The 21,025-nt window shown below is 41.0% G+C and overlaps 2 protein-coding genes across 3 annotated transcripts in view; one reads left to right on the forward strand and one right to left on the reverse strand.

The window, feature by feature from the left end:
- zgc:103586 overlaps nt 1–278 on the reverse strand; it is a 5,079-nt gene extending 4,801 nt beyond the window's left edge. For both annotated transcript variants that reach the window (XM_015946833.3, XM_054747741.2), the window contains exons 1-2: nt 142–278; nt 1–30 (exon numbers count right to left, since the gene is read on the reverse strand). The exon at nt 1–30 is cut by the window's left edge and continues 87 nt beyond it. In XM_015946833.3, the coding sequence (XP_015802319.1) occupies nt 1–30; nt 142–148 (37 nt within the window). In that variant the 5' untranslated portion in view covers nt 149–278. The remainder of the gene's footprint in view (nt 31–141) is intronic.
- A 9,817-nt stretch (nt 279–10,095) lies between these two features.
- Nucleotides 10,096–19,116, forward strand: tm4sf5 (transmembrane 4 L six family member 5). The gene is made up of 5 exons (XM_015946832.3): nt 10,096–10,390; nt 11,884–11,964; nt 13,112–13,254; nt 16,314–16,506; nt 18,798–19,116. The coding sequence occupies exons 1-5, from the start codon at nt 10,217–10,219 to the stop codon at nt 18,813–18,815; spliced, it is 609 nt and encodes a 202-aa protein (XP_015802318.3). The 5' UTR covers nt 10,096–10,216; the 3' UTR covers nt 18,816–19,116.
- The last annotated feature ends 1,909 nt before the right edge of the window (nt 19,117–21,025 follow it).

A 21,025-nucleotide genomic window follows, 5' to 3' on the forward strand; every position in this document is an offset into this window, starting at 1 on the left:
GGCACCTTGAGACCAGCTCTGTCACTTTATCTGCTCGTTACACATGAAGGCAAGTTAACAAAACTCAAATTTTATTATCAACCACATGCAGACAGGAAATGTAAGAAGCACGTGTTAGGAGTGTGTTAGAGAAGAACATACCTGTCATTATAGGGGAAAGGTGCTCTGAAGTTCTTCTGAAGCAGTCAGTCACGTGATGAACAAATGATTTACAGCTCTGTTAATGGTTTAAAATGGATTTTGTCTTTGGCTCAGTTTGGAGGTCTCGAGGCTGAACCCACAAGAATGAGCTGAGCTGGTGTGCATGGTGACAGCTGCACGGCCTCATTTACCGTCACGTGACTGAGCATGCGTTTGTCAAGATGGCAGCAGGCTGAGATTTATTCCCTTAAATGACAAATTATTCAAGCAAAAGTATCCCAGATGATGTTATTTGTTGAGATAGCAGTCAGAAAAAGACAAAAGCATGGATCACTGGATGGTTTTATTGGATTCTCAGGAAAACTTCAATGGATGTAAATCAGAAAACAATTGATATCACCATAAAGTTTACATTTTATTTGATTTCTTGTCACAAAAATCACATACAAATTAGTAAACTGTCCATCAATATTTAAAAAAAACTTCAAATTACACAATCAAACATAATCTATGCACAATTAAAATATGTATCTTTGACTTTTTTTTGCTGCAGAATTTTTTTTTATAAGATTTTCTAAAAATTACTAGACATGTTCCCCCAAGACCTTCATTTCCAACTGTCAGCCATGGCACTGGTCTCTTACTGGTCCCATGAATGAAGCAGACAGAGATGTTGTGAAGATAAAGCGTGTAAATGAAAGTCATCCTTTGGGTACTATACGTGGTTAAATTAAACCTCAGACACTCGATTTACACCATATCTCCCAGAGCAGGACTGATGCTCACAAAAAAAAAAAACATCAGGCCTTTGCAGAATCCAGCCAAAGGTATCACCATCCCAGCAGTCTCAAGTATGGCGTTCCAGAAAGCAAATGTGTACAGAGTATTGTTACAGTAGAGGCCGTCATCGGCGGAGGGGTCGTAGTTGGGCCGGTAGATGGAGAAAACCCACACGTCACCTATTGACCTTTTGCACCGACATCACCTAATCACGTGGGTCCACCATGCTGGACTGCAAAAGCATGTAAACAGTGAGCGACACGATTACTAAACAAAGGGAAAAGTAGAGCCTGAAATTGTTTTTGCGATCAAAACAAAAACAAAACTCCTCCAGCATTCCTTCCACGAGCTCATGCCCAGTTCAGTTATCAGAAGAAGTAGCACATCTAGCGGGGCTCATAGAGAGCGGTATGCTAACTAGCTTACCAACATTAGCTTACGTTCTCTCTGCAGCTGTTTACCAATGTAAACATGTTGCTGACTTTGCCTAAATTCACCCCTCTAGATTTATAACTTTATGTTATAAACAGTTTCGTTGTCTGGGGATCGGACCGCCGAGGCTCCCGCCTCGGTCTGCCACCCGATCCACACTGCACCGGACCCTTCATGTTCCTCCTGCGGGTGGTGGGTCCACAGTTAGATGAGCCCATGTATCCAGTTCGGGCTGGGCCCGGCCGGGCCCCATGGGCGAAAGCCCGGCCACCAGGTGCTCGCTCACGGGCCCCAACCCCAGGCCTGGCTCCAGAGTGGGACCCCGGTAACCCTCTGGGCCGGGTACTCCAACTCTTTGACTGTACATCCAAGAAAGATCCTCTGAACTGACAGGATCCACAGGCGGATTGGTTCAGTATCTGCAGTGATGCGGACGCTGAGCCGATCTGTCGTGGTGAAGAGGGAGCTGAGCCAGAAAGCCAGGCTCTCGATTTACCGGTCGATCTACGTCCCAATCCTCACCTATGGTCATGAGCTTTGGGTAATGACCGAAAGAACGAGATTGCGGATACAAGCGGCCGAAATGAGTTCCCTCCGTAGGGTGGACGGGCTCAGCCTTAGAGACAGGGTGAGGAGCTCGGACATTCGGGAGGGACTCGGAGTAGAACTGCTGCTCCTCCGGATCGAAAGGAGTCAGTTGAGGTGGTTTGGGCATCTGGTCAGGATGCCTCCTGGACGCCTCCCCGGGGAGGTGTTTCGGGCATGTCCTGCTGGCAGGAGGCCCCCGGGTCAACCCAGGACACGTTGGAGAGGTTACATCTCCAATCTGGTCCGGGAACGCCTTGGGGTCCTGCCGGAGGAGCTGGTGGAGGTGGCCGGGGAGAGGACGGTCTGGAGCTCCCTAGTTGGGATGCTGCCCCCCTGACCTGGACCCGGATAAGCGGAGGAAGACGACGACGACGATGTTATAAACAGCGTTTGACTTTACACCAAAGATGATTTTTAAAAAATCCAGACCCCTACCAGCTTCTGTTGCTGGTGGTGTTACCGGGTTCAGCTGCTGCTCTCACACCGGAATGAGAAGATCCCTGAACGCCGACGCTCATATAAACAAATAACGTAATTCTATACATCGGAGCTTTAATGTTGTTAATAATTGTCTTGCTTTACACTACAGTGGACGGAGCGCAGCCTACGTGGTGAAATACCCATCCATCAGGATTATCAATAACTAGTATAAACACATCACATTTATGCCTGTCCCTGTCTTCCTCGTGAAATAAATGAACGTTAATCTTACCCGGTAAAAACATGTTCGCTGCAAATCTGAGGGCTGCTAGTCCACTTGATTGATCGCTGCAGTTCATCTCCTTCCTCAGTCTCCATCAAAGTTAATAAAAAGAAAAAACGAGTTGAGTTTACGTCGTTGTCTCTCAGTGCGGCCAACCACGCAGCAAGCTAAAACCATTTTACTGTCACATCAACTAAATAAAAGCGATAAAAAGCTACAAACTGGCTTGTTTTGACTACCTTCACTGGAGTTTCTACGGGTCCATCATGGCGAAGGGGGCGGTCCCATGAGTGGCGTGACGTCACGTGCAAAGGGTCACTAGAGCTCCGGGAGTTGACGTCACTTCTCTCGGCATGTAACAGTTCAAATTGAAACGGCGCCATCTTGGCAGGCAGAAGCCCGCTGCTAGACTATTTGTTATTGTCAGAAAACTCAAGCAAACGGGAAATATGGTAGATTCTTCTTCCGGCTCTTGGAGAGTGCAGACGCTTTTTTCCTCCTCTCCTCCCTATCTTACCCTCAAGGCTCTTTGTCTGTCTCTGGGTGTACGGCTGCTTCTGCATTATTTCTGGAAACTGGAAACTGAAACTACTAAAATAGATCTTGTCAGTTGGTCACTTAACGCGATTGATAAAATGTTTTCAACGATGAGAACGGGAGAAGGGGCTCCCGGGTGCCCCTCTGGGACAGACCCAGCTGGGCATATGGTGGACTCCTGGAAACAGTCGAACTTGAACTGCCTATCTCAGCTGTCTGTGGAGGATTCTGAAGACGTCTGGATATTCGTGGTGTTGGTGTCAGGTTTCCTGCACTTTGGCCTAGGAGGCTTCCTGGCTTACCGGAAAATTAACGAGCTGTTGAGGAATATTGGCGCTCTCCCCGAGCTCAGGGATGGATTACACCGCGCTGTGAATGCACAGACTCACATAATTGTCGAGATGAGTCGTAAGCTTGGAACTTTGGCTGAGATTCATGCGTTGGCACAAAAGATGGATGCCATCAAGGAGAAAGTGGACAAATCAGCATGGATTAGGATAGATTCATTTACGCCGTTATTGGGATTTTGAGAGGTTGAGGACCAGCGGAACTCTAGGACAGAGAGGAAATGATCTCTGTCTGGCCCCAAAACAATTTCTAATCTAAATCGGGTGCCCTTGAGCCTGTAAGGCTGCAACGAATACTCCCCCTGAGAAGAAATGTGGAATGCTGCCGTCACTATGGCAACTCTGTCTCCTATCCCAGCCTGGGCGGGACTGCGAGCTGTGAAGGCCGCCGAATCGTTCCAGGAGTCACTGTGCCCTCCAAACCCCAACAACCTCCTTCCCCTGTCCAGACTGAGGTGACGTGCGCTGCTTATCGTGGCTGCAGGAACTGACATGTGGAGAGTCCTCAACCCTACCTCCCCACCTAGTGGACACTTATGTTGTGTAATGTCTAAAGTCTGTTGCATTTCTGTCTGAGGTGTTTTTTTTTTTTGCATAGCAAAGTTGCCCTCCCTGTGAAGGGTAACTCTGAAGTGCCTTTTTTCCTCCACCTGACCCAATCCTCACATAAACCCTCTGATCTCTATTAAGGTAGCGCGACTCGGGTTGCGAATGACCACAGTCACCAATTCTTGTCATGTGTCTATGTCTATGTATGTATGTCTGATCTCAGAATTGTAGTACTGAAACTCTAATTTCCCTCTGGGATTAATAAAGTATCTTTGACTTGAATTGAACTGAATTCTTGTTGTCCCCCAGGATGCAGAACAGATGCGGACGACATAACGGATGAGCCATCTACAGGATTCCCCAAGATCCGGAGCGCCGCAAACATTGGATCATTGTAATAAAACGCGCTAGTGACCAGGCTAAAATGAAACTGTGGGATCCAGAGAGTAAAGGTTTTCCTTTATGCAGCGACCACTTCATATCAGGTACTTAAACCAACATTTCCTCAACTGTGTATGGTATTTATTTTAAATGCTTTTATTACGATTCTTAGAGGGCTTCCTAAACTTATTTTTGGCGTGGCTTTTTCTGTCTTATTACTCATAGCAACGAGTAAACGTCACGTAAAACGTTGCCTCGTGAGTTCTGCGTGCCGCCGTTTACGTGTTTTATGATCACAACAATTAACCGGCTAAGCTGTATTTCATTTTAAGCAATGGTTGATCAATTGTCAGATCACACATAAAAAAGCGCGTTGGATTGCTATTATCTGTCTCACCGAGACAGATCTCAGACAGATCTCAGACAGATCCTGAGACGCTCCTGCCTGACATATTTATTTTACTCACGGAAAAAAATCAGACTAGTGATTTCTCTTGGAGTTCATTTTATACATTCAAGCAGCACAGCCCTCTATTTAAACTACTTACATGTAAATCTATGTTATTTGTCCATCCATCCATTTTCATCCGCTTATCCGGAGTCGGGTCGTGGGGGCAGTAGCCTTAAGGTTGGCCTATGCTTGACGCGTCCGCGAGGTTCGCACGGCTCCGTGCAGCAAACTTGCGTCATAACAACCACACCCCTCCACCGCGCCTCCGCACGGCCCAAACTTTCCGCATCGCGCACCTAGGAAATTTTCTAACCACGCGGCTGATCGAACACGGAAAAACATGGCGGACTGGCAAGAACTAGTATGGCAGAGTTCGTAAATACAGACATTTGTATGATTCAGCACTCAAACATCACTGTGATCAACATGTTGTTAATAATTCTTGGAGAGAAATAGCTCGCACTGTCGGAAAAGATGAGGACGCTGTTAAAAAATGCTGGAATGCCATGTTGTAAACAACAGTAATTTTTACTTCTACTATGGTGTCGTGTTGGATGCATGCCGTAGAGCTCCAGAATATTAGCTCACCGCAGAGACAAGCTGCATGAACCATAAACGCTGCAAGTTGTGAAGCGTGTTCCATCCGCGAGCCGCATCACCAAGCGGAAAGTGAATGCGTCAAGCATAAACCAAGCTTAAGGCGAGAGGCCCAGTCTTCCATCTCCCCAGCCACTTGGGCCAGCTCCTCCGGCCCAAGGATTTCCCTGGCCAGGTCCGCTCCGACAGCTTCTGGTGTTTTTAAAAAGTATCCCAGGGGCATGGTAAGGGTCGGAGATGTTTAGTCTATTTAATTTCTGACTACATAAAACGATTTCTTCGGTTTTAAAGTGTGAAGTATACTCCGACGGAGTAAAATTCAAACTGATCCCATTCATTTTGTTTACTTTTGTTGCCTGCCAACATGGCGTCTACTCTCTGAGAGTCACGTGACGTCCGGAGCTCTATTGGTACAAAGGAGAAACGTATTTGTCTCAGTTCTGTGAAGTTTAGAGTTTTTCTCCCAGCTGGGCCCCATAAGTGCAAACAGTATGGGTCCCAACTAGCTTAGAAATCTAGTCAAACCACAGCAGTAGCAAAAGATTTGGCTCTGCAGGTTGGTCTAGCCATAGCCTCAGCAGTTCTATTTGTACAGACCTTTTTATGTATTGCAATTCTCAGTGTTCTACGTTTTTGTAGGCTTAACACCAGAGCTGCAATGCAGAAAAAATACAAAAACAACGTTGGTTCAGCAAATACGCTGGTTTTAAACGGCTTTGGCATTAACTTTGAATGATTTAGACTTGAGTTTTTCTCTGAGACACGAGCAGACGGAGGTACTTAAGTTCTTTATTCAAAAAAAGGATGTATTTGCTTTTCATCTTTGAACGGTCTGGAGGACTGCCCCGTTCACGTTGTTTGTTGCTCTAATAGGGCCTAGCCCTGTCCAATTGTCTGTGGAGACAGTTTGAAAGACAACCGTAGATCCAGCCCCATGACAGAGCTCTTTCTTTGGGTCATGGACAAACCATATTTACAAATGAGAGGAACCATCGCGCACTGTTTTCCTGCAGCGACAGTCATGGACATTGCACAACAAATCCCAGACCTCATCCAACTTCACCCAACAGTGAGTTCAGTTCAGTTCAGTTCGTTTTTATTTCAAACATTTCACACATGTATCTTTACAAAACATAATTTCATTATTTGTTTGAAAAGGAGTAGACAGAAGTATTAACTTATTTGTCCCCACCCCCAAGTTTTACCTCTTATTCATTTAATTTTCTTTCCATCTTAAATTAAACAAACCGCCTATGAGAAAACAATGTATATATATATGTGTGTGTGTATATATATATACATATATATCTGTGTGTGTGTGCGAGTATATACATATATATATATATATAGATATAGATATATAGATATATATGTGTGTGTGTGTATATATATACACACAATATCCATCCAGTTTCTGAGTCCGCTTTGTCCGTGCGGGGTCGATGGGGGGGGGGGGGGGGGGGGGGGCATGGTGCCCTTCTCAGCAGTCAACGGGCAATCAGGCGGGGTACACCCTGGACAGAGAGCCAGTCCATCGCAGAGCAACATAGAGACACACAGGACAAACAATCATGCACACACACACTCACACCTAAGGACAATTTAGACAGACCAATTAACCTAACAGTCATGTTTTTGGACTGTGGGAGGAAGCCGGAGTACCCGGAGAGAACCCACGCATTCACAGGGAGAACATGCATCCTCCATGCAGAAAGATCCCAGGCTGGGAAGCGAACCCAGGACCTTCTTGCTGCAAGGCAACAGCTCTAACCACTGCGCCACTGCGCAGCCCCCATGTACATTATATATATATATATATATATATATATATATATATATATATATATATATATATATATATATATATATATATATATATATATATAAACACAACAACATATGGAAAACAGAGAATGTGTAAATTTGCAGATTCACCCGTTATGGAGAAAAAAGAAAAACCAAACAAACCAAAAAACACAGAAAAAGAAGCACAACAGCATAACCATCCACATTTACCATTCTGGGTTAACCCCGTTTTCTTCATTCTTATAATTATTTCATCTCTGTTCCATAATTTAACTCCTGCAATTGCGATTGACATAGTTTTTAAAGTTGTTCTAGCACTTTGTATTTTTAAATTTCATTTCCCTCTTAAGTTATACCCACCTTCTCTTTCTTTGAACAATAAACAGATTTCTTTTGGAAGCAATTTATTTCTTACTTTATACATTATTTGCACCATTTTGAACTTCACCAAGTCTTGGAATTTAATAGCTTGGATTTTGACAAAGAGTGCATCTGTATGGTTCCTGTACCCCACATTATTATTTATTCTAATGGCCTTTTTCTGTGTTATAGTTATCGTCTGTATGTTGCTTTTGTATGTGTTTCCCCAGACCTCTACACAGTAACTCATATATGGCAGTAGTAAAGCACAGTATAATATGTGCAGGACTTTCTGATCCAACATCTTCTTTGCTTTCCACAGGATGGCAACGACCCGTGCCAATTTCCCCCGAACATAAGTAATGTGTGGCTTCCAACACAGCTTATGGTCAATGATCACACCAAGAAATTTTATTTCATTTACTCTTTCTAAATATACATTATCCACACAAAGGTATATTTTGATGTTTTTCTTTTGGTTACCAAATAACATAAATCTAGTTTTATTAAGATTCAATGATAATTTATTTATATCAAACCACTTTTTTAATATTGTTAATTCCTGTGTGATCATCTCCAAGACCTGTGGCAATTCCACCCCTGAACACAGTATATTTGTGTCATCTACAAATATTACAAACTTTAAAATTTTTGATACTCTGCAGATATCATTTAGGTACATAATAAACAATTTTGGTCCCAGTACTGAACCTTGAGGTACGCCACAAGCTATATCCATCAAATCAGATTTGTATTGATTTATTTGTACATATTGTTTCCTATTCCCTACATAGCTTTTTAACCAATTCCCAACTATTCCCCTAATCCCGTACCTATCCACTTTTTAATAGAATTTCATGATTCACAGTATCGAACGCTTTTTTAGGTCTAAAAAAACTCTGAGTGCATACCTATTATTATCCATGCAGTCCGTTATCTCTTCCATTAGATCTATCAGTGCCAAAGCTGTTGATCTGTTAATTCTGAACCCAAATTGGCTATCAGTCAGTAATTGATGTTTTTCCACAAAACTGTCAAATCTTTTTATGAACAGTTTTTCCAGTATCTTAGAAAACTGGGAGAGTTTTGACACTGGTCTGTATGGTGAGTAAAACCATAATCCACGCCGGCACCAATGACATTCATAAGCAGCAGTCTGAACTCATCAAGTGTGATTTTATCCATCTTTTTACTCTTTTAAAACACACACCTGTGTGTTTTTATCTCTGGCCCCATCCCCACAGTGGACAGAGGAATCGGACGTTTTAGCCGGCTTTTACCTCTGAACACTTGGCTTTCCTCTGCCACTGTGCAGCAGAACATCAGTTTTATTGACAATTTTAACATTTTCTGGGGCAGGAGGCATTTGTTCAGACCAGACGGGCTGCATTTAAATAGACAAGGACCCTCATGCTCTTAATGAGCCTGGCCTGTCCACCACCCCCTCTGTCCATCACACCAGCCCCAGCTGCCCCCACGTCCTGATGCCGCCCCGGTCCAGGCACCTATGAACCTAGTCCTGGTTTTAACAGTAACTCACATATTGGACTTGAAGCTCGCCAAGCCGCTCCCATACCAGTCATCAGCAGAGAGCGATCACACAAACAGAAAACTAACCGACCCAGCATTAATGATCTCAAACAGTTGTCCAGAGTCCCACGTTCAATAAGTCATACAGTTATTCCATCTCTAGCCACCATTAACACGGCTCTTTTAAATGTTCGATCTACGCTGAACAAAACCTTGATTATCAATGACCTGATTTTAGACAATAGTCTTCACTGTTTAATTTTAACAGAGACCTGGTTGAGTTCAGATGCTCCTGTTGTTCTTACAGAGGCCTCCCCACCAAACTTCAATTTTATTTATTCAGTCAGGAATGGAAAAAAGGGAGGCGGAACCGCTTTTATATCTTCTTCAACACTTGCTGCAGAATCGGTTTTATTTGACGATTTTACCACTTTTGAGTACACTGCAGCTGTTTTTAGTATGCCTCAGATTTTGTGTCACATAGGCCTCCGAAGCAGATTGTACTTTTTATTCCACAATTTTCAGAGTTTTAATCTATTTTACTCAACTCCTTTGATTGGATTACTTTAGTCTGTGATTTTCATCTACACGTGGATAACCTTTTATATCCTCTAGCCTTAGATTTTTTAAATATCTTGAATTTAATGGATTTTACTCAACATCACACAGCCAAGTCACAACAGAGGGCACACCCTGGACTTGGTCATCACGTGTGGCCTGTCCACTGGTGTGTCCTCCAGTTTTATTCAGCGGGAGACTTCTGTCAGAACTCTAATACAAACACAGAGGCAATAAATCTGATTACAGCCAGCCACGCCAACACTTTGGCCTTTGTTCCCTCTGTCCTTCCTGCAGTAACTGTCACCGCTCCTGTTTGACTTTCGCATTCGTGGATCTCCTCTCTCTCTCATTCACCTCCTCCTTTTCTGGGTTTCACTCGTTGACTTCCTGTTGAAAAGCATAAACGACAGAGGAAGTGAAGCGGTGGGGTGAGAGCAGGGTCAGTCAGAAACCATGTGTTGTACAGGAAAATGTGCCCGCCTGGTGGGACTGATCCTGCTGCCGACGGCCTTCGTCTGCATGATCTCCAATCTGCTGCTGTTCTTCCCAAATGGAGAGAAGCTGAAGAATTCAAACATCTCCTTGCAGGTCTGGCTCATGGGGGGGCTCATCGGAGGAGGCCTCTTTGTGAGTAGAGCTGGATTTATTTTGAAGTTGTTATGTGAAAACCCAAAGTGAAAAAGCAGCATTTTATTATGTTTTTAATTTTTACATTTAAGAAGTAGTTAAGGACTTTTTTTTAAATAAAAGAAAATTTAGTCAGTTTTAATATATAGTTTAGTTTTTCAAATGTAGTAACTTATAAATTGGTTTTACAGCCTTCTAAACATCACCTGAAAAACTATTTTTATAGTAAAACTTCATTTCAGTCAAAGGATTTTGAACTAAACATCATATAAAACCATTTCAGGCTGAATTACCAAAAATGTGTTTGTATGATCATTTTCTCTCTTCTTAAAATTTTAAGTGAAAGTTTGAGCTCTCGAGAGCACAGGCAGGTATAAAGTCTTTTGTTATGATTCAAAAACCGGACTTCTCTGAATCCTCAAAATGCTTTGATAGAAAATGTATAAATTAACATACTAACAGCATACTTGTGTTCAGAAATAAGCTCAGCTATAATGTGTCTTGATGCTTTTAAAAAAAACAATGTTTTCAATTCACAAATGCTTTGTTTTGGGCATTTAATTTTTTTTAAATTGCAGTTTGAAGGCATATTTAGACTTCTAATTGATACAAAAATTAAAAACACACGTTGTGCTACTTCCCTTGCTGCATTTATGTGTTAAATTTGTTCATTTACACGTACAGTTTAGCTCATTTTTACAGAATAAATAGATAATAATAAAGATATTAGATTTTAAAGTATGTTTGAAAATCATAATATACAAAAAATACTTTTGAGATGATTTTTTCTGGGTAATTTATCTAAAATACGTGTAATTAGTATTTCTTCCACCTAAGGGTGTGGTTTATGTTTGTCATAACTTAATAGAAGCGACTGTGTGAGTCAATTTTAATGTTTTAAAGTTTGTTAAGTCACAATTATTCCTAATTCAATTAATTTGTCAATATTTACTTCAACTAACTAACCACAGTGACCTCTAGGCACCACAAACATATTTTTCTTTTATCCTTTTTAACTCGTGGTGATATTTTAGTTTGAAACAAAGACCTGGAAGTTTGAACCCACCCTCCTCCTGTGGGTGGATGACCATTCTAACATAGCAACAAAAACTAGTTCACAAATATTTGCTTGGAGAGATAAGAACACACACACACACACACACACACACACACACACACACACACACACACACACACACACACACACACACACACACACACACACACACACACACACACACACACACTCCGTAATTCTAATTTTTGGGCCAAAAACTCACATAAATCAACTTTAAAGCCGATTTATTGCATGAATACACAAAGTATTTATAGATTAATACATAATTATATTTATAGAAACACAGTTTTACATCTTTAACATCCATTTAAAATCCTAAAAACCAAGTTTCAAAGCAACCACCCTAAACTTTATGCTTTTCCAATAACCAAAATTTCTGATAACTGAAGCGATAATCTATCTCTCAACTTTCCAGATGCTGTGCCCGAGCTGCTCGGCTATCAGGGCAGGGGGCAAGGGTTGCTGTGGAAAGGGTTGCTGCGGCAACCGTTGTCGGGTGAGTCAAATCACTCTGAAGATACTGAAGAGTTATAAAGGAATGATCTGTCCATTTTTTAATCAGGAAGTAAAAGTTGTGGAGCCTTTCAGTCTGAAAGGACAAGCAGCTTTAAAATAGGTTGTTCTGTTCTATAGTTTGCATTGTTGTTTTGTTGTTCAGATACTCCCTGTAGTCTGGAGCAGAACTGTCCTATAGCAGAACCTTTGTCAAGGCAAGTTTTCTAGCTTGCATAAATAAAAATGTTTTGGTTTTGTTTGTAAGCAGAGCTGAGAAAAGCAGATATGAGTAACAAACAAACAAAAATCTTTTTCAAACAAAGATTGTTTTAGTGAAAAAACCCACCGCTCTAACCAACTCTGTCAAATGTAGAAGAAGTATTCCTGACTAGTTTTAACACCCCAAACATCTGCATTCAAGCATTTGTGAAAAGTGGTAAATTAGGCTCTCATATTACCGTGGAAGTATTTTGTCCCACTCTTTTATTGGCTGAACTGTTTTGGGGGTCTTTAAAAACTTGGACATTCTCATCACAATTTTCTGGTAGAGAGCAGAATTTGTGGTTACATCTAGATGTTGAAGCAGCAAAGCAGTCCCTGACCATCATACTACCACCACCGTGCTATATGCTTTAAATAGAGTGAGATACAAATATTTCCAAAGTTCCACTTACGTCTTAGCCCGCTGAATATTTTCTCCAAAGTGAACCTTTAAGTGAACATGATGCAGACCTCTGTGTTCCTTTTGGTCACTAGAGGATTAGGCCATGGAAATCTCCCGTAGATGTGCCTCCCCATCTCCTTCTCATCGCTCAGATGATCATGAACCATCTGAGTGCTTTACATGTTTTCTTTATCATGAGAGTCCTCAACACAGGGGTGATGATGGGTTTTGAGATCTTTTAGCCTACTTCCTTTTGTCAGACGGGTTCTAATGTGGTGGTGGTAATCAGGCATCAATGTGGTTAATGGAACTGAACTCAGCTTTCCAAATAATGAGGTTATTCGCAGTAAATTAAATTAAAATTTTCACACCACTGCAAACCATAGGTACTTTGAGATAAAGCGATATTTTATCGGCTTCAAATGGTGTATCATTCTGTAGCAACAGTAAAGTATTCCATTAATTCATTTGTTTTCTATTTTAGATGTTAAACTCAGTTTTCTCTTCTGCATTTGGTCTGGTTGGAGCGATTTACTGCACTAGCGTGGCCTCAGCCGGTTTGGCGATTGGACCAAAGTGCCAGCTGAACAATAAAGACTGGAAATACCCATTTGAGGACACGGGCACGTGAGTGTTCCTCCAATCACCATCCTTCTATCCTTTTTGGGTGTCTTTAACTGTCATGACGATAGCCACTGCAACCACAGACCTGCCTGTGACTCTGGAGCCATGCGCACTGAAAGAAAAGTCTACTTCCATTTTTAGTTCCCCATTGATTTTCATTTACTTCAACCTGTTATCTGATGTAGTAACCCTCAGTCAGAGGCAGACCAGCTTCCGTTCTTCAAAAGGGATGTGATTGTAATATGATAATCTCCCACTAGATGGCACGCTGAACCAAATGTTTCTGTGATGGGCTTCATCTCAAAACCTTCAAAAACAAGAAACTTTAATAAACGTATCTTTGCTTTACTCCTCTTATCAACAAATATGAAAAACTCACATAAAGTGTTCATTCAACCACAGAACAATCAAATTAAAATGGGATCTACAAGCATGACCCATCCAAAGTAATGAAGTAATTGACACAAATTAGGTATTATTTCAAGTAAACATAATCTGAGAAATGCCATCAGGTGATTAGAATTAGCATTACCTGATTACACACACACACGCACAGAAAGAGGAAGTTAGGTTTGATTATTACACAAGATGAGGAGATTTTACCTGATCTTTTTCTTCCACCAGCAAGCCGCAGTTTCGTCTTTCAAAACATCTACATTAGCTCCTTTTTATTTCTCACAGCTCCGAAAAAACAGGAAGTGTTTGTAACAGATCATAAGACATAAACAAGGAAAGGGAAGGTTAAAATGTGTTTGGTGTTCTCTGTTTTGAACAGTTAGTCTGACAGAAGGAAAATGAAAAACTTTGTTTATCTGACTTTGAAACTAAAGGAATAATGTAGATTTTCACAGGAAATGACCGATGTTTACATTTATTGTATTTGGCATCTTGGAGTATCTCCAGCAGTCATTAGGGGAGAGACAGAGGCACACCTGGGTAGGTCACATGCCCACGGATATAGATAAAACAGCAATACACACACACACACACACCAGGTGGAGTCACTCATTTTAACCTGACCAGTATATTTTGTTTTGATGCATTGAAAAAAAACTCACAAGAACATTCAGGAAGTACCTGGCCTGATGTTAAACTAGCAACCTGTTTGCTAGGTGAGCGTGCCAGTCAGCTGATAAAACGCAGAAAAATAGAATTAGTGAATTATTTTTTTGTTGCACTAAGATTATTCATTAATGTAAACTGCTAGTTAGCACCTATTATAAAACATTCTAGGTGGAGCTGCTATCAGTATGAAGTGGCACCTATCAAAGTTTTGGACTTTGGTCTCGTTTTCTGGCTACAAAGTGAAATCAGTCAAACATGTTCCTGATTGTGTTTGAGTTACAAAAGAAAAGGTTTGGTAGTGAGAAAATCAGAAATTAGAAAAGGATTATTTCAGCTCCTTAATTAGTCTCTGGTAGCTCAAATCCATCCATTCATCTGTCTGAGCGCTCCTTCTCTGTGGCCGTCTCCAAGTTTAGGTCCTCCACAACCTCCCTCACCCATGGTGTGCCACAAGGCTCTGTGATGGGGCCTCTGCTCTTCCTCCTCTATCTGCTTCCTCTTCAGCACATCCTGAGCTCCTTCAAAGGAATCTCCTACCATCTTTGTGCAGATGACATCCAACTGTACATCTCCTTTAAGCCCCATGAGATGTCTAAGCTGCAGCTGTTACACACCTGCTTAGACTCTATCAAAACCTGGATGGCTGGGAGCTTTCTACAGCTGAATGAAGATAAGACTGAGATCCTCATCTGTGCACCAGACAAGCTGATTCCCAAAGTCAGAGACTCTCTCGGTCAGCTTGCTTCTCACACCAAACCCTCAGTCAGGAATCTTGGTGTGACCTTTGACCCAGCTCTCACTCTGGATTCTCATGTCAGTTCTCTTGTTGGCTCTTCCTTCTTCCATCTCAGGAACATTGCTAAGCTGAGTCCCATTCTGTCCCGCTCTGAACTTGAGACAGTTCTCCACACCTTCATCTCCTCGTGCTTAAGACTACTGTAACTCTCTTTTCACGTGTCTGAGCAGAACCTCCCTGAACCGTCTGCAGGTGGTTCAAAATGCCTGTGCTCGGCTTCTGACCAAGTCCTCCAAACACACCCACATCACCCCGCTTCTCCTCCAGCTTCACTGGCTGCCAGTTGACTTCAGGGTTCTTTTCAAGATCCTAGTTCTGGTCTTCAGGGCCTTACATGGACAAGCACCATCTTACTATTAGGTGATCTTCTCAGTCCCTACTCCTTCAGCAGGTCCCTGAGGTCCAGTAACCAAAGCCTACTGGTTGTGCAGCACCAGGCTAAAGACTAAAGGTGATCATTTGCTGCTGTGGCCCCCAGACTCTGGAACTCTCTCCTCCTGAGCCTGAAATCAGTGGACTCAGTGGTCTCCTTTAAAAAGCAGCTGAAAATTCACCTGTTCAAGCTGACTTTGGTGTGACCTTCTGCCTATTCTTCCTCACTACAGTGCCACCGTAATGAGCATCCTGCAGTATGGAAGTCCAGTTTTGCTGTGCAGCTTTAATGTCCAGTCCAAGTCAAGAATACTAAAACTCTGCTCCAAGGTAGTGGGTCAATCCGCGGAGAGCTCCTTCTTCAGTGGATATTCCTCACAAAGCTTCAGACTGGCAAGGGTGAAAACGGCAGACTCCTCTCATGTTCGAGCAGACACTTTAGAGTGCCATTATGTAGAAGGAATACACATAAACATTTGTTTATCCAACATTCAATTGGTCTCCTCCATCAGTAGTATTGGGATTTTACATGTATACACCGATTTGGCAAAATAACCAGATTTCATGCTGCTGCCATTACTGCAGTGACAGTTCCCAGTTCCCAGTGCTGTGCACATTTTTTAATCTAAAAATGTTTACTATGAATTTTTTTGAAAAAAAAAATTATATTCAGTTCTTGTGAAGCGCCATGTGATTTTTACTATGAAAGGTGCTATATAAAAATAGTTTCTTCTTCTGTAGCAGGTCTGATTCAGCGTGATGTGCTTTTTCCGCCTACCTGGACTGTATTTTTACACTACTTACAATACTCTGTTGTTCTCCACCTCAGGGGTGCTGGCAGCTACCTTGTTAACCAGACAATGTGGACGATCTGCACACACCCTGAAAATGCAGTAATGTGGCACGTGGTGCTGTTCTCTATCCTCCTGAGCATGGGCATCCTGCAGATGGTACTCTGTGGCATCCAGGTCGTCAACGGCTGCATAGGCTGCATCTGTGGAGACTGTCGGGACAGCAACGATGTATGTGAGCCAGTCCAGTGTGCTACAAATAGAAACAGATACAGATACCATGAATGAATCCTTCAGATGTGAGACCTCAGTTGCCAGTCGTATTTTATGATATTGTGTGTATGGAAAAGTGAGACTGAAGAATTTGCGTTAAAAGTGCACTCATTTTCAGCCATCAACATTTCCACATTTAGGAAAACAAGCTTTAAAGCGACAATGTCAAATCTGCAAAAATAAGCTAGCTTTTAAACTAGGGCCGGGACTTTAACGTGTTAATTATGATTAATTAATTAGGAAAAAAATGACGCGTAAAAAAAATTAACGCATTTAATCACAGCTTGCATTTCGAGAAAGGCGGAATCTTTGTCATTGCACGATTTCCTCATAGACCGAATGTCACTGACGCACACAACATTGCACAGTGCTAATGGCTACTAAAACAGAATTAAAACAGAAAGAAGTTGCCTTGCTTGGACTGATGCAGGATTTAGGAAATCTGTCCGCCTATTTTCTTAACTTGGAAAAAAAACGGAGTCCGTATCGCGGACATTTTTCAGAGATCGCTCCGCTGAAGCTGCCCGGTGGCACCGGAAACTTTACAAAAGTTGCGGTAAGCTATATTTTTAACATTTACGTAACATCTGTGCAGCGCTGAAAGCACCAGACAGAATAATTCTTTGCCCTAACAGTAGTTTATGAAAGTAGTCAGACAAACGACAGGCACCTGGCTGCCGCTGGGAGAACGCTCCGTGTTCTCACTACTCTGTAAACAATCACAAACAATGTGTCTTAAAGTTGAAAACAGAAGTTTAAGTTAAAACAGAAACACTCTAAAAATGTGATTAATTTTGATTAATTAATTAATTACAAAGCATCTAATTAATTAGATTACATTTTTTTATTGAGTCACGGCCCTATTTTGAATACAAGCAATGTTACGAAATTCCTCACCCCTCCTGTCAGGTATCATGCCTGGACCCCATTCGCCGGAACCCACATTGCCAGAGGAAACAAGATGGCGCTAAAGGGCAGTCACCGTTTTCCATGTCCAAACATCTTTTGTTGTCAGTGACTTCAAACGGTGTTTTACTTTTTGGGACTCTGGTAGTTTGTCCTAAAGTAGAAGTGGTAGCAGCTGACTGTTTCTCCTTCTCTGATGTTATTGAGCGGAGAACCTCCCACACCAGTGGTGTTCAGTTTATAAATACGCGAGTGTGTAATGAGTGGAGGACCCAGGGAAGTGAGACCGTTTGGCAGAGCCGATAACCGGATGGTCCAATAGTTGCTTTCAGTCAGAAATGTTTTATTGTCTGAGGGTTTTAGACAATTGCGAGATAATTGCTTTGTTAATATTTTTCCTTTTTTAATCTCCATAATATATTCATAGCTATACCATGTTAGAACATTGTTTTGAGGCCTGAAAAAATGTTTAAGCTAATTTGTTTAGCAGATTTGCTTTTGTAGGAAAATAAATTAATATTTGGCAGATAAATTAATTACTTGCTAAACGACTATTAGTGCAATTAGATACGTTGTGCAAAATTTTGAAAGATGATGAGATTAGGCCATTTTTGGTTATTTACTAACAAACTAAAATTAAAATTTGATATTGATATTAATATTAGCGTTTTTTTTAGATTTATACTGAAACTGAATAAGCAATTATTAGCTTTTAGTACAAATGTGACTAAGGGATTTTTGTCATAAAGATTTTTTTAACCCGTATTTTTCTTTTTCACATTGTTTATTATTGTTTATTTGTCAGGGACCATGTACAAAAACATTAAATAAGACAAAATATGGTTTTGACCAGAATCCACAACCTATCTGCAGCCCCACATAACACATTATCTAGAAAGGATCTAGGTTTTTGTTATCTAAGCATTAATTTGTGACTAAAAAAAAATGTAAAACACTGAAGACATGTTTTAATAAAGTTCAAAAGAGGACATCTTTAGTTTAAGTAGTTGCAAAGCCAATTAAAGCATGAAAGCTAAATTATTTTTCTGTTAAAACTAAATAGTGATGGATTGTTCTAAAAGAACATCTGTTACTCTGAAAACAGCTGGAAAAAGTGATATTCCATCATATTTCCATGTCAGTTTGAACATGAACATGTCGGAGTGTCTTAAGTATTAAACTACAGCTAAGTGTTGATCCAACATTGTAGTCTGATGTGACAAAAGCAGCATCCACGAGTAAAAGGCTAACATCTAGAGTTCACACATTAACGAGCTGCTTGGTTGATCATTAGGGATCCCGTCCACTACGTAAATAACCATGTGACTTTTGTCCTGTTGCAGGACGATGGTGGACTTTAGAGCTGAAGTAGACGCTCCTGTTGGGTCCTGCTTGCTCTGTTAAATGTCTATAGAGAGGTGCAACGTTTCTGTGAAGAAGCCTGTTGAGATTTGATCTTTTTGATAATCTTCGATGCTCTTGTTTCAAATATATCAACATTTTTTGGGGTGATTTTTTTTTTGTTGTCTTATTTTCTTGCAACTTTTGTGACAAAAACAATTACTGGATGACAAGTAAACTCCTTAAATGGACAAAAAAAAACTGTATTTTAACTATCTGTTTGTAAAAGACTCCATTTATCAAATAAATGTGACAAATTCACTCAAATTGGTTTGAAGTTCATTAAAAAATGGCCTTCATCCAGGTTGATATGTGTTTATGTAACGTAAGTGTAAGAAAGTTCTGAAATCTTCTTTTATTATGTTTTAACAACATTTAATTTAACAATTCAGGCATCTGACGTGTCCTTATTTTCTTGTATTGAACTTCAAGACAGACCCAGAAATCATTGGATACAAATTCTCTGTGACCTGGAAACACTTTTCCCTGAATTTTTACCACCTGAACCCAACCTTGGATAAGTGGCAGACAGATGTTGGGCTCTGTGGAAAAGTTATGAACAAACATCCTCTTATCGCACCTGTTGCAGATGGCTCTTTGAGAAACCTTAGTTTGGAGAAATAAGGTTTAATTTTACCCAGATTCATGAGTTAATGGCTAAAGTGTGCAGGATTTAAACTAAAGTAGCATTACCTTAAAGGCGTGAAGCAATGAAAAACTATGATTTTTAAATTATTATTTCTGATTTTAATCAGTCACTCAAGTTTTTCATGCAGGCTGAACATGAAAATAGTCTCCTACACCTATCTCCTGCATTAGCTTCTTGTAACCGGATTACAGGATACAATAAGATAATTAAAAGAAAAAATAAACAAATGGGCCAATAATTAGGTTCGGGGAGAATTGGAGGTTGTTTAAGAATGACTGGAGTCACGGGTATAGCATGAAACGGTTTATATACTAAATTTTAATAATAATGGGAAATATAACACATAAAGATAACACACAAAAACAGATGAAAACAATCGACAATAGTAAAATGGTCGGTATGAGATTTGATCATATGAGTCACAAGTCAGCCGGCGTCAAGTCAAATCCCCACGCTTGGGGTGAAAGTCAGAGTCCGGTGGTGCGATTTTTTCCTACCGCACCGTTGAGATTGTTCACAGAAGAGAGCAGTCTGCTCTTCAGTTACTTGAGATGTCCTGGTTCGTTCAGTGGTTAAGGCTCGCCATCTCCCTCGTCAGGAAGAAATCCAGTTCTCGTTCCAAGTGAGTGATCATAGGAGTCGGGATCAAACCCAAGGAAAAAAAAAACCCAGCCTGTAAACAACAGGACTGTTAGCGAGTTGGCATCGACCCTTCTCGTCACATCACAGCATAAAGTCTTACAGACTTAAACAAATGCTTCACTCTATTGGCATAGCCAATCATGTTTGGGTTCACAGTTCAACTAACATAACATCAATTTGATTGTCTATTAAAATAATTCTCAGTAGCTCTGGAAATATAATTACATATGACAACAATTGTTCAGCTCAATAGGCTCAGTTAGATTCTATTACTCTACACTATTCAACAAGAAATACATTCATGACAACAAGGATACATTTAGTTGTGTTTCTATACAGCATTGTGACACCTTGTATATCTGTAACACAATAAATAAATAAATAAATAAAATGTTCTATAACAAAATTCAACAAAATATAAATTCTGGTCCTTTGGTCCACCTTTGTAAAATAATTCCTCCCTAATCAGTTAGCTTTTATTTATTTTTATTTATCTATTTTTTTTATTATTAAATGTTTGGTTAAGGGACGCATTGCTAATTCTATGGCGTTAGCTATAACGCCCCTGAGGACCTTGTACATCTAGGCCGTACCACCATTAACTGGCGGTTTGAGCCGTTAACTCCTGGGAATCCCATATGCCCTACCGCCGTTAACTGGCGGTTTGAGCCGTTAACTCCTATATGCCCTACCACCGTTAACTGGTAGTTTGAGATGTTAACTCCTGGGATCTAACGTCTAGCAGCCCACTGCTGTCACCTCGGTTGCTGTAATTAGCTTTTTGAATTTAATAATTTACTGAATTTAATCTCATTCACTCACCAACGCGCTCCAACGGTTCCCTCCTACAGAGGATTGGTTCACTCTGTCGTCTCCACA

This window comes from Nothobranchius furzeri, chromosome 2 (genome assembly GCF_043380555.1).
Source record: "Nothobranchius furzeri strain GRZ-AD chromosome 2, NfurGRZ-RIMD1, whole genome shotgun sequence".
In the NCBI taxonomy this organism is placed as follows: Eukaryota; Metazoa; Chordata; class Actinopteri; order Cyprinodontiformes; family Nothobranchiidae; genus Nothobranchius; species Nothobranchius furzeri.

Excerpts from the sequence above, each read along its gene's own strand:
- tm4sf5 (XM_015946832.3), top strand. The coding sequence starts at position 10,217 with ATGTGTTGTACAGGAAAATGTGCCCGCCTGGTGGGACTGATCCTGCTG. Across the intron at positions 11,965-13,111 it reads GCTGCGGCAACCGTTGTCGG|ATGTTAAACTCAGTTTTCTC; the intron begins GTGAGTCAAATC and ends TTTCTATTTTAG. Across the intron at positions 13,255-16,313 it reads CCATTTGAGGACACGGGCAC|GGGTGCTGGCAGCTACCTTG; the intron begins GTGAGTGTTCCT and ends TCTCCACCTCAG.